The sequence below is a fragment of the Ahaetulla prasina genome, chromosome 5, assembly GCF_028640845.1.
Source record: "Ahaetulla prasina isolate Xishuangbanna chromosome 5, ASM2864084v1, whole genome shotgun sequence".
NCBI lineage: Eukaryota > Metazoa > Chordata > Lepidosauria > Squamata > Colubridae > Ahaetulla > Ahaetulla prasina.
This window is the reverse complement of record NC_080543.1, coordinates 74,283,432-74,297,939: the sequence shown is the minus strand read 5'-3', so window position 1 is coordinate 74,297,939 and position 14,508 is coordinate 74,283,432. Positions and strand designations below refer to the sequence as shown.

The window sequence follows — 14,508 nt, the reverse complement described above, 5'->3', positions numbered from 1 at the left end:
ATCATGTCTCCCCTAGTCCTTTTCATCAAACTATTTTGGGGGGGCTCCTGCTTTCTTGCAGGAAAAAATGCAGCGTCCAGTTTCCATGGCAGATATTTCATTTCATTTCATTTCATTTATTTGATTTTTATACCGCCCTTCTCCCGAAGGACTCAGGGCGGTGTACAGGCAAATTAAAACAGACAAGACAATAATCTATAAAATGCAAAATTAAAAAACTTATTATAATTTGCCTAAAATTTTAAAATATATAGAAATTAAAACCCCGTTTAAAATTAATAATAAATAAATTATTTATTATTTATAAATTATATAAAATTAATTATAATTATAATTATTAATTATTAAAATTAATAAAAAAATGCATATTGATTTATGATGGATTGTAACGTGGACAGATCAGAAACTGGAGTTCTAGCATTTGTTTGTAAGAAGACTGCAAGCCCCTGAGGATATTTGTTGCGAAGATAGGAGAGAAGAAAGCAAATGGCGTTTTGTGGAATGTGTGTACTGGAAACGAAAGTTAAAGAAATGCTTATTAACAGCTAGTGTACTAGAAGATATATAGGAAGATACTGACTAAATGGAAGAAATGAGAATTTTATGATTTATATTTTTTCTTCTTCTTTGGGATTATAGTGATTTAGAAGAATAGTTTTTTGAATTTTTCTTTTTTAACCATTTTTTGTCCGTTATTAGGTTACATTTTTAAAAAATGGCTTTTAAGCAAATAGTACCAAAAGTCACTAAAAATTTTGAAATTTCTTCAGTTCAGATTCAAAAATTAAAAGAAGAAATCAAAAAGGAATTAAGGAATTCTTTACAGGAGTTTTTGGAGAGTCGTTTTTCAGAAATAGATCAAAAATTTGATGAAATAGAGGAAGAGATGTTGGATTTTAAGGAAGTGGTGGAAGAGCAGAAGAGGGAAATGAAAATGGTAAAGGATGAAATTGCGCAAATATTAAGCTCTTGTATTCAGATGGAAGATAATCTTGAAGAAATTAATAAAGCTAATTTAGAGTTGCAAAGGAAAATAGAGGAAATTCAAAAGAATCAAAACAACTGGAACTTAGATAATAAGATGGAAGATATACAGGCAAAGGTAGATAGGGCAGATGAAGAAAGAGTAATATTACAATATAGATTGATAGAATATGCTATAAGGGTGAGGAGGTTGAGGGAAAGTAGGAAGGAAAATTTAAAAGAGATTTTTATGCAAGCCTTTGCTCAGATAAAGGGTGTGGAGCCAGAAAATTTTGAGATTAATATTGAAAGAATTTATCGTGTTAATTCTTGGTGGGCAAGACAAATAGAGTACCGAGGGATGTGGTTATTTATTTTACAACTAACAAGATTAGGTATGAAATTTTGCAAGCCTTTTATAAAAATAAATTTCAAATATTGCGACAAGATATAACAATGATGAAGGAAATTCCTCCTAAAATGTTAAGAAAGAGAAGAGAATTTGCTTTTTTAGTGGATGAGTTTAAGAAACATCAGATATATTTTAGATGGGAAGTTCCAATGGGTTTGTCAGTGAATTTTAGAGGTAGAAAGTATTTTCTTAATTCAGTTATGAAAGCAAGACATTTCTATATTAATGTTTTAAAGAGTGGGAATCCTTTGTTGTTAGATGCTAAATTAACTGGTTTGGAAACGATGGAAAATAGAATAGGAGAGGGGAGGAATGTTTAAGATGTGAATATGATGATTATGGTTAATTTTTGGAATTGATTTGTTTAGGATATAAATTATAGAATTTTTGTTATTTGTTATTTGTATGGTATAAACCTATGGGATGATATTATTTAATTGTGAAGGATGGAAAGTAAAATTTATGAATTTAGATAATGTTGTGGCTGTAATAATTTTAATTGTTTACTGTTATATTGTGGATGTAGTTTAAATGATTATTTGTTTTAATTGACACGTTTATAGACAGTAAAAGTTATGAAGTTAAGCTGGAAATATTGTATTTGAGAGACTTTATTCGAAATGATATTTGATTGATAAGAGTAGTATTGGAAGATCGGACATTAAATGTTATGACAATTGAAGAAATATATAAGTGATGAGAATTTGAGTTTGAGAAGCTGGATTGTAATTTAAGAAATGGACTGAAATTTGAAGGAATATACAAGTGGGGAAAAAAATTTGAATTTTAGGAGATGGACTAATTTTTAAAATGGACTGTAAGAAGAATGGACATTAAATGTTATGGCAATTGAACAAATATATGTGATGAAAATTTGAGTTTGAGAAGATGGACTGTAATTTAAGAAATGGATTTTAAGAAGAAGTAATGTGTGAAGTTGGTACTGCTTCTTTTCTTTTTTATTATATTTAGTTTTAAATTTTTGAGGGTGGGAGGTTATGTATATTTTGTATACTTTAGCTTGTGATTGTTGGTCATAATACTCGGTATTTGCTCTGGGAAGTCCAGGGGAAAAGGGGAGGAGGGGGGGGAAGGGGGGGGAAATGATACATGGATTGATTATTAATGTACAGTAATGTTTGAAGATATGAAATTAAAATTTAAAATGATATTGGGGCTGCCCGACTGCCATTTCAGAAAGAAACGGAGAGAGGGGTAGGAAGAAAGTAGGTAGGAAAGAGTTGAGAAGGAGGAGGGGAATAAGAAGGTTAGATAGGGTGGAAGAAGGGAGGAGTGGAGAAGGAGGAGAGGAAGTAGTAAAATGAAGGAGATGAAGGATCGGAAAGTAGTAGAGGGTAGAGAGGGAGGTTGTGAAGAAAGGAAGTGGCAGTCGGGCAGGCCTGAATCAGTAATAAATAAAATTAATGATTAATGATGGATAATAGTTTGTACATAAATATGATGTTGGAAAATGGAAATAAAAATTATTTAAACAGAAAAAAAAAAACTAAAAAGGTAAAGGTTCCCATCACAAATATGTGCTAGTCATTCCCGACTCTAGGTGGCAGTGCTGATCTCCGTTTCTAAGCCGAAGAGCCAGCACTGTCTGACGAGAATTCCATGGTCATGTGGCTGGCATGACTAAATGTCGACGGGGCACGGAGCACTGTTATATTCCCACCGAAGTGGTCCCTATTTTTCCACTTGCATTTTTACATGCTTTCAAACTGCTAGGTTGGCAGAAGCTGGGGCAAGTATCAGGAGCTCACTCCGTTACGTGGCGCTAGGGATTTGAACCACCGAACTGCCAACCTTTCTGATTGACAAATTCAGCATTTTAGTCACTGAGCCACCACGTCCCCTCACTTCATCAAACTAGATATACCCAATTCCAGCAACTGTTCTTTATATGTTTTAGCCTCCAGTCCCCTAATCATTTTGGTTGCTCTTCTCTGCACTTTTTCTAGAGTCTCAACATCTTTTCTACAGCGTGGCGACCAAATTACACAGTATTCCAAGCGTATCCTTACCAAGGCATTATAAAGCGGTATTAACACTTCACATGATTTATTTATTTTTATTTTTTTATTTATTTTGTCACACAGTATATATAAGCATAAGTATGAAATAACTATACAATATATAAGCATATATATGAGTATGAGTATGTAATAACTATATTAATTGGATATAACAAAAGGAAACAATAGGACAGGAACGGTAGGCACGTTGGTGCTCTTATGCACGCCCCTTACAGACCTCTTAGGAATGGGGTGAGGTCAATAGTAGACAGTTTTTGGTTGAAGCTTTGGGGATTTTGGGAAGAGACCACAGAGTCAGGTAATGTGTTCCAACCATTAACAATTCTATTACTGAAGTCATATTTTCTGCAATCAAGATTGGAGCGGTTAACATTAAGCTTAAATCTATTGTGTGCTCGTTTATTGTTGCAATTGAAGCTGAAGTAGTCTTCGACAGGAAGGACTTTGTAATAGATGATTCTATGAGTTAAACTCAGGTCATGTCGAAGGCGGCGTAGTTGTAAATTTTCTAAACCCAGGATTTCAAGTCTGGTAGCATAAGGTATTTTGTTGTATTCAGAGGAGTGGAGAACTCTTCTTGTAAAATATTTCTGGACACGTTCAATTGTATTGATGTCAGAAATGTGGTATGGGTTCCAAACAGTTGAGCTGTATTCAAGAATTGGTCTAGCAAATGTTTCATATGCTCTGGTTAGTAGTGTAGTGTTTTTGGAGAAGAAGCTACGCAAGATTAGATTTACAACTCTTAAGGCCTTTTTTGGGTTGTAGTTACAGTGGGCTTTGGCACTTAGATCACTTGATATGAAAACTCCAAGATCTTTAACAGGGTGGGGGTCATCAGTAAGGTAATGTCCATCAAGCTTGTACTTAGTGTTTAGGCTCTTTTTTCCAATATGTAAGACTGAGCATTTGCTGGTTGAGATTTGGAGTTGCCAAGTTTTAGACCATTCAGATACGAAGTCAAAGTCTTTTTGAAGGGTAGCTGTATTGTTGGTGGTGTTAAATAGTTTGTCATTGTCAGCAAAGAGAACACAATTACTTGTAATATGGTCACAGAGATCAGTAATGTATAATATAAAGAGTGTTGGTCCAAGAACGCTGCCTTGGGGAACGCCACTTTTGACAGGAACAGGATTTTTTTTTTTAATTTATATCCCGCCCTTCTCCGAAGACTCAGGGCGGCTTACACTATGTTAAGCAATAGTCTTCATCCATTTGTATACTATATACAAAGTCAACTTTTGTATTGCCCCCAACAATCTGGGTCCTCATTTTACCTACCTTATAAAGGATGGAAGGCTGAGTCAACCTTGGGCCTGGTGGGACTTGAACTTGCAGTAATTGCAAACAGCTGTGTTAATAACAGACTGTCTTAGTCTGCTGAGCCACCAGAGGCCCAGACAGCCACCAGAAGCCCAGAGAGATTTGATATAGCATTGCCAATTTTGACTACTTGTCTGTTTGATAGAAAAACTGTTATCCAATTGTGGAGGGGTCCTGAGATGCCGTAGGATTTTAGTTTTAAGAGAAGTTTATTGTGTACTACTGACTTGAAAGCTTTACAGAAGTCTACTGCTTTTCCCTGATCAAGATTTGTAGTCCATATGTTTTTGCAGTAAAGAAGTTGTAAATTACATGATATTTTTTTTCTGAAACCAAATTGTTTATTAGAGAGTAGGTTGTTTGTTTCTAGGTGGAGGGTAATGGATTGGTTGATGATAGATTCCATTACTTTGCAGGTGACACAGCAAAGAAAGATAGGTCTGTAATTTTCAACTAGGCTGGGGTCTCCTTTTTTGAAGATAGGGATGACCATGGCAAGTGGCCAAAGTTTGGGAAGGGAACTGGTCGTGAAAGCTTTTTCAAAAATTATGCTTAGGGGTTCTGCTATATTATATATGATCTTGATCCTGTCCCTCTATTAATGTAACCTAGAACTGTGTTGGCTTTTTTGGCAGCTAATGATGCTACATGTTGATAATTCTGACATCCAGTAAATACTTATAGTAGAAACACTGACATTAACCAACTCTTAAATTGGAACAATTACTACCCATTTGGAGCCTCTGCAATGTGTGCTTTCAAACTTTTTTTTTTTTGCTTTGTTCCAGTAAGAGTGTTTGAAGAATTTGGTAGGTTTGTGTTCTGTTTTTGGTTCATAGGCTTAAGGACCTCACAAGGTTCTTATGGTGGGAGGACCTGGGATGAGAGAGCACTAGTGATCTCTCTTCCCAAGTCCTCCCACCATAAGAACCTTGTGAAGTGTAAACTGGGCTAAGAGTAACTGATCCTCAATCTTAGTGAGCATCTATCACTGACAGTGAACATGGATTTTCCTAGTGCCAGTTGAACATCTTAACTACGCTGGCTCTTTGATTTTATTTACTGATCTGAGTGTCAAGGTTCCAGCTGATGAACCCAACTAAGCCAGCAAAGCTGAGACGATCCAATCTCATAATGCCAAACTTTATTGAGTACATTTCAGCACAACATAAATGCAAAACCAGCTCTATCTAATTCCTGCGGTTTTCACATAAAGAATAGGTTCTTCCCTCCACCCCATTAGTGCAGGTCACATTGTCCAATTAGATATCCAAGTATTGTTATGGAAAACTGTCCAAGTCTGCCAAACATCTGGTTAAATGACCTTGGATCCCACAAGACGATTTCTTGTGAAGAGCACAATTCAAAGTATACTGACTATGTCTCCTCAAATGGTGATGAAGCATTTGCAATCAAATTGCAAAGCTCGGAGCTCAAATCAAGAGCCCATATAGCTATTTATCACAAATCACAACCTCCTAGTAATGTTATTGAATTTGATTCAGCATTTATCCAGAAGTTTTGTTGTTGTTCTTGCTCCCACTACTGCTGTTTTTCTGGTCTTCAAAATAAACCAGTTGCTCCTGCTGCTTCTTTGAGTCAGTTCTTTTAAATAGTGAATAATTTAAGTGAATCCTGGGGTATTCAATAAATTTTTCACATTTGTATCAGCTGTAGGAAGTTAGCACCCACCCCTCTCCTAGGAAAATGAGAGATATTTTGGGAAATATTAAAAGGGCAGAATATTTCCCCAAAAAGGGAGGCAGAAACTCACACACACACCCATACACATCTTTGTTAATGCGCCATTAAGGCCTGAGCCAGTCCATTCTACATAACAAAGATAGGATTAGCCCTCTATCAATCTAGCAACAGAACTCATCACATGGCACCTGGGGAGATTACATCAGCTCCTAGCAAAGCTCAACCAAGTCTGGGAGACAGACAGCCTACAAAGTTAATTAAGACCTCACCCCCTGAAAGTCTGACCACCAATCAGAGTGCATTTCTTACACAGGTACAGGAAACTCTAGGGTGGGGCGCAGAGAGGGCATAAAACCAAGGCACTGTCAGCATCTCTGCCCTTTTCTGCTCAGGAACTCAAGCCATGTGATCCTGTTCAGGAACTCAAGCCATGTGATCCTGTCCATCATTAAACCATCTTTCCAAACAGTCTCCATGAATCCAGTGTCTTTTTCCCCCTTAGAACTGAACTCAGAAAGATATTCTTCCAACACAGCTAAAAAGCATTACATTTACTATTTTTCGTCTAAGAACTCTGAAGATTTCTTTTAAAAGAACTGTAGAAAATTAAATCCTACCTATTTTTATTTCATCACAACCTGGCAGTGATTCAGATACTGCCTGTATTGAGTGCCCTCAGGAAAAGTATTTGAAAGCTACTTCTACCAAGCCAATCAAACAAGGAGAAAATATATTTTCTTCCCTTTTGCCTCTGATAGTCAAGTGTTTTTAAAGTGTCTTATTACCTTATGCTTAGCATTTGGATGAGTTTCCCCTGAAAGTTTAAAATGAAGAATTATAAAATAAAGTCTCCAAGAAGCCCCCAGAAATCTATGAACAGACATTTATAACTGCATATTTTCCTTATGTCACACAAAATATTGAAAACATTATATATCAAAAAAATGATTTCAAACTATTAAGCAACATATGTGCTTTCTGGAAATCAAGTATTTGAAGGCTACTTCACATAAAAGAAGCCCTATGTGGAAAAACACCACAGCAGAGTCAGCAAGTTTCCCACATTAACAAATCAGTTTATCATAGTTTCTAAGAAGGAGTCAAATAAGGCACAGTAAATTTGTTTTTTTTTAATGTTCTTCCCGCTTTAACAGAAATACAGATGAAGGAAGATAATGCAGATCTTAGAATGGGGCTTATTGCAGATGAGAGCCATTAAATTCTATTTTTAGGCAACAAAAGAAATAATACGTTTTAGTGCAAAAATGGTAACTAATATCAGTGAACATAATGCATAATTGTATGTTAAAAATATTGAGAATGAAAGAAACAGAAGTGGCTAGATATCTCAGAATGCACAAATATGAGCTTGGTTACAAACAGACAATCCTGGAAATTATTTTCATCAGGTCACAAAGGGTTGGAAGGAATTGAACAACTACTACTACAAATTCCATTTTTACAAAATATAAAACATATTAATAAAAAGCTTGAAAAAATAAGGGAGGATAGTTTTAAGAACTACTGAAGCATCAGAAAAATTAAAACAAAAATTATAAAACAAAAAAGTTTGGTATATATATTACATTTCATGAGCTAATAATTACAGTATGTACATCATAATTTCTGACTGAAAATACTTGAGACAATTACTTTAGTACTTTTAAGATCCAATCCTATTTTTAGTTCTTTTTCTTGCTATGCATTCATATATAATAGTATAAACTGTATTTCAACTTCCTTACCTTTTCAACAGCTTTTCTTTTTGTATCCAAATCCATCCAGTCATTTTCATTTTCCAACATGTCTATAAAGGCCCATCGAATTCCTTCAATCAGCTCTGCCATCTGAAGGAAACATTATCTATTTTCAATCCAATACCATGAGGGGAAGAAATCTATTTATTTATTTTTATTTATTTATTTTGTCGAGTACATATTAGATAATATATATAAGTATAAGCATGAATTGAAGACATAAAATGAATACAATTAAAGGGAACATTAGGACAGAGACAGTAGGCATGCTGGTGCTCTTATGCATGCCCCTTACAGACCTCTTAGGAATGGGGTGAGGAATGGGGTGATCTACATGGACAAACATGTTTCTGTGAAAATTGTGAGCATGGATGCACTTGTGTATTTAGCTATACATTCATATTTGCATTATTTTGCTCAACATGTTACCAGCCAATAACATGGACAAATTGAACATTCTCCAAGAATAAGAACTGGTTTAGAGTAATAGGTCTGTATGACCTTCAGAGACCCTAATGTACTTTAGTTTTCTCTATTCTTTGTCCTATGGCCCATTTTCACTATCCTAAAGGTGTTTTGTATTTCAGTTCCCATACATTTTTACCAGTCATGGGATTCAAATAATTTAACAACCGATTCTCTGCCCTAATGACCAGCTGGGTAGGTGTGGCTGGGTGATCGTGTGTCTGAGTGGGCATGGCATGGGTGCCTCATCTCGCCCGGCCTCTCCTTGCCATGCCTAGCCATGCCTTGCCCCTCCACTCTGCTACTTGTCACCCCTGGCCACTCAACTCACCAAAGCAAGTAGCTTTCAAATAAAAAGAATGCTCACATTGTGCAAATAAATAACAAACATCTTGACTTCAGGTTTGATGCATCTTGCAAAGTATTACTGCTCATTCTAGTCTCCTTTCCTACTAACAGGTCCATCTAAGATTGTAATTGGCTACAACCTCTCGTCTTTTGCATCATTCTTTGGGAGATTATTCTGAAATGTTATCTGTGATGTTTGCAGCTTTACAAGTTTGTTTCCTCCAACCCTGTTTTCGCATGCAATTCTTACAAGTTATTTTGACATTCCTTCATACTTTTTAAACAAAGTAATGTTAAGGTGATGGCTTGGAAACCAAGAGACTCTGAGTTCTAGTCCCATTTTAGGCTTTAAAAAATGGCTGAGTGACCAGTCACCCTCTCCCAACCCAAACCACTTCTTAGATTGTGGTTGCGGGGAATCTAAGAGGAGGAAGGAATATTATATAAGTTCTCCACCTTGCATTCCTTATAAAGTAATAAAGAGAGGATAAACATATAACAAAATAAATAAATTATTTGTGAGAATGATGTTCTTCTAAAGGAGAAGGGGTGCTGACTGCCTTGTCACATGCCTTACACTACTGCATTTATTTCATTTTTATCCATTTGATTTTTCTCTACTTTTTGGGTTATTTTTCAATGATGGCATAGCCTATGAAATTCTTACCTGTCTCACATGCCAGGGTTATGTGGGAAAAACATCAGGTAAACACATCCATGTGACTGACAGTCAATGGCAGCAGAAATCACAAAGCAGCTACATTAAAACAGAAAGGTGGAGGCACCAGGGTGCAAAAACCAGAGGATCTCAGGCAGAAGAGAGCTGAGACATCCACCTTTCATCAAACTGGTACAACTTAGTCAACTACAGAAAGATAGGAAAGTCATCCATGCCTCTTTTATGTGCTCTTTCCATTGAACAGTTTCAAACTGACAGTGCAAAAATTGTCCCCGCTCTACAATACTGGTGATTTTTTTTAATGATCTTTCATTTTTTATCTAGATAAGTGCTGACAGGATTTAAAAAGCAAACCATGTCCTTTTTTCCATTTAATCGATTTTGCCAAACATCTCCCCAATTCACAATAAAATAGTGCTCACAACTCACAATAAAATAGCACTGTTCCAATATTTGAGGGGCTCCTACAAAAATGAGGGAGGTCCATCTATTTTCCAAAGCACCAAAAGGCACAACAAGAAACAATGGATGGAAACTAACCAAGGAGACAAGCAACCTAGGACTAAGGAGAAATTTCCTAAGGGTGAGACCAATCAACTAATGGAATAGCTTGCCTTCAGAAGTTGTGGGTGCTCCATCACTAGAGTCTTTCAAAAAGAGTGTGGGAAGTACACCCCAAAAGGTCAGTGCCAGGAACTACTAAACTAATGCAGAAAACTTAAAACAGCCATTCCCCTTTAAAAAAAGAAATCAAAACCCCAAAGCAAAAGCACCAGTTGAGAGGGAAAATAAAAACAGCCACTCAGGCTAATTGAAAGCCTGACCACAAGAGCATCCTAGGAAACACTTGATGTGAGAAATAAACCTCTCATATACAAATGCAGAGACCATGAACAATAAAGAGTATATTTATTTAAAAAATATATCATAAGCTTTTGCAAAAGGGTTCTCCAAGCAAAGGAGAGAACGTTTTACAGATCTGAATACATGGCTTAAATACATTTTCAAACAAGCAGCAAAACAATTAAATGCCCCCACCTACCAGTCATTACATAAGTTTTTGGCTACTTCTACTTTCCTGAAGTAGAAATGCCCTATGGAACTACTCTCGTCATATGTCTTCATAACTTTTATGTAACACTGAGAGCATATGCACCAAGACAAATTCCTTGTGTGTCCAATCACACTTGGCCAATAAAATTCTATTCTATTCTATTCTATTCTAACAATACAATTAACCTGAACATGATAGTTTCCTTCCTTCTACTGTTAAAATAACCATGGTCAGCCTGACTTGGCTTAGAATGTACTACTCAAGTTTATAGTGTTAATTGTCACGAAAAGCTTCATACATAGACCCTTATCTTAGTATCATATCCAGCTGGTCAGCTAAGGTTAGCTGAGGTTATGAAAAGTGCAAATATGGAGTCACTAAGGCTCTTATTCTTTACAGGAATCATTCTATTTCTCTCACTTGAGTAGGGCTATAAAGATAATTGGGAAATAACTAATGCACACCGGAATGACTCCTTCTTGCCTCCTTGACAGGATTAACCCCTTAGGATAGAAAAAACAAAAGACCCAGAACCAGGATTAATCCATTAAATCAGGAAAAACAAAACTCAGGAGAATCACCTCACCTGAAGGCACACCAAAACCCAACAAACTGCAGGAGCTTCAAAGGAAAATTACCATATTTTTCAGAGTATAAGAAACACTTCCCTCCCTAAAAGAGGATGAAAAGTTGGGTGTGTCTTATACACAAATGTAGCCCCACCCACCTGCCAGAAAATGGGGCACGTGGAGGCGGCAATAGGCTATGGAAGGAAGATATCTCATTATTTGAAACAATTTAAAAATGATATAGTTTGTTTACAGGAAACACATATTAGAACTTTAGATCAAAAATATCTGATAAATGCAAGGCTGGGTATACACTTTATTGCTTCAGCCCCAGAGCAAAAGAATTGAATAGTTATATATGTAAAGAAGGGTTTAGCAGCGAAGTTAATTGAGACGGACAACCAAGGAAGATATATTGCAATTGAACTTTTACTGGAGGGGAAAAATACTTTTAATTGGTGTTTATGCACCTAATCAACAAGAAAAATTCTTTACATTTTTACACAATAGAATAGTGCATTTTCTAGGATTGATTTTATTTTAATTACTAATGATTTGTTTTCTAGGGTTAAGAAGACCAAAATATGTCCAAGAATTTTGTCTGACCATAGTCCGGTTTGGATAGAACTTGATCAGGAAAAAGGAGCTAGAAGAACGTGGAGGTTGAATGAGAATTTGTTTAAATATGAACAAAATGTAAAAGAATGTAAAAAACAAATGAAAATTTTTTGTTATGAATATGCAGAAGGGCACAGAGGAAATAATCTTAGCAATTAAACAGCTTAAAATGGGTAAAGCACCAGGGACAGATGGCTTAACGGCCGTTTATTATAAAAATTTACAAAATGAAATGGTAGAACCGCTTAAAGAATTATTTAATGGAATTCAAATTGGAGGAGAGGTGCCTCCTTCGTGGAGGACAGCCTTTATTTTGTTAATACCGAAAGAAGACCAAGATTGTAATAAACCAGAAAATTATAGACCAATATCGCTTTTAAATATGGATTATAAGATCTTTGCCAAGATATTAGCAAATAGATTAATGCCAGTTATGAGTCAAATAATTCATAGTGATCAATCAGGATTTATCGGGGGGAGACAAATGAGATATAATATGAGACAAATTGTAAATTTATTGGAATATATGGAAAGAAACAACCAAGTTTCAGCGGCGCTCTTCTTTCTGGATGCTGAGGCGGCCTTTGATAGATTGAATTGGCAATTTCTATTTAAGCTAAAGAAAAGATGCAATTTGGAGACTATTTTATACAAGCAATTAAAGCAATATATCAGAAGCAAACAGCACAAATAATAGTTAATGGTATGTAACAGAACCTTTTAGAATTGAGAAAGAGATGAGACAAGGATGTTCCTTGTCTCCATTGTTGTTTACTTTAACTTTAGAAATTTTATTGAATAAAATACGTGGTTCGAATCAAATAAAGGGAATTAAAATTGAACATCAAGATTATAGATTAAGAGCATTTGCAGATGACTTGGTTATTACTTTATCTCAACCTAAAAATTCAGCCATATACTTAAAGGAGATAATTGATCAGTATGATAAAATATCTGGATTTAAAATAAATCAACAAAAGACAAAAATGATAACTAAAAATATGAATATACAACAAAAAGAAGAATTAGAAAGGGTAACTGGATATGAAATAGTAAAGAAGGTTAAATATTTAGGAGTATATATTACAGCTTCAAATGTGAAATTATATAAAAATAATTATGAGGTATTATGGCAGAAAGTACGGAAGGAAATGGAGAATTGGAAGAAGTTTCAATTATCTTTGTTGGGAAGAATAGCAACAATAAAAATGAATGTTTTGCCTAGGTTTTTATTTTTGTTCCAAATGATACCAGTACTTAAAAAGGATGCAAACTTACAGGAATGGCAAAAAGGGATTAGTAATTTTGTTTGGATGGGTAAAAAACCGAGAATAAAGTTAAAAATAATGCAAGATACATGTGAAAGAGGGGGTTTTAAAATGCCTAATTTGAAATTGTATTACAAAGCATTAACTAGTGACTGGTTTAATTTAACAGAGCAAAGAATCCTGAATATAGAAGGTTATGATTTGTTATATGGATGGCATGCCTATTTATTATATGACAAGAAAGTGGATAAGACTTTTAAAAGCCATATTCTTAGAAATGTTTGATAAGGGTGTGGAAGAAATATCAATATAAGTTAGATTATAAGATTACAATATGGGCAATTCCTGGACAATATGATAGAGAATATAAATATAGAACAAAAATTGGAGGTGGTTACCTATAAGGAACTTCTTATTGGAGAAAAGGGTGAATTACAATTAAAATCTTTAAATAAAATGAGAGAAGAAGGGATAAATTATACATGGTTTCAGTATGGACAGTTACAAGCCAGATGGAGAATAGACCAGAAAATGGGTATTATGCAAAATGAGGAAAATTTGGTAAAACAAATTAGAGATCAAAGTCAATTGCATATTAAGAGGTTGTATAATGTATTGATAGAAATAGATTCAGAAACGGAATTAGTTAAGGATTGTATGATAAAATGGGCGCAAAACATTCAGCAACCTATAATGTTGGAAACGTGGGAAAAAATATGGGTTAGAAGCACAAAATTTAAGAGAAATTTTTTATAAAATGTTTTATAGATGGCATTTAGACCAGAGGTGAAATCTAATTTCTTTTGCTACCGGTCCTGTGGGCGTGGCCTGGTGGTCATGTGACAGGGTGGGTGTGGCCAACTTGTAAAATGTGGTGAAACTTGCTTAGCAACCAAAATTTGGGGCACAATTGTGGTCATAAGCTTCCTTCCTTCCTTCCTTCCTTCCTTCCTTCCTTCCTTCCTTCCTTCCTCCCTCCTCCTCCTCCTCCCTCCTCCTCTTTCTTTCTTTCTTTCTTTCTTTCTTTCTTTCTTTCTTTCTTTCTTTCCTTCCTTCCTTCCTTCCTTCCTTCCTTCCTTCCTTCCTTCCTTCATTTTTCCTCTTTCTTTCTTTTTTCTTTCTTTCCTTCCTTTCTTTCTTCCTTCTTTTTTTCTCTCACTCTCTTATCTCTCCCTCCCTTCCTCTTTCTTTCTCTTTTTCTCTCTCTCTTCCTCTTTCCTTCTCTTTCTGTCTGTCTCTCACTCTCTCTCACACGCGCAAACACACACATACATACACACACACAACCTGGTCGAAACAGAGCCCT

The 14,508-nt window shown here is 35.4% G+C and overlaps 1 protein-coding gene across 1 annotated transcript in view; it reads right to left on the bottom strand.

Annotated features, from left to right (window-relative positions):
- Positions 1-14,508, bottom strand: part of PHEX (phosphate regulating endopeptidase X-linked) — a 739,707-nt gene that overhangs the window by 603,063 nt on the left and 122,136 nt on the right. Inside the window, exon 12 of the mRNA XM_058186235.1 lies at positions 8,190-8,291. Within this exon, the coding sequence (XP_058042218.1) occupies positions 8,190-8,291 (102 nt within the window). The remainder of the gene's footprint in view (positions 1-8,189; positions 8,292-14,508) is intronic.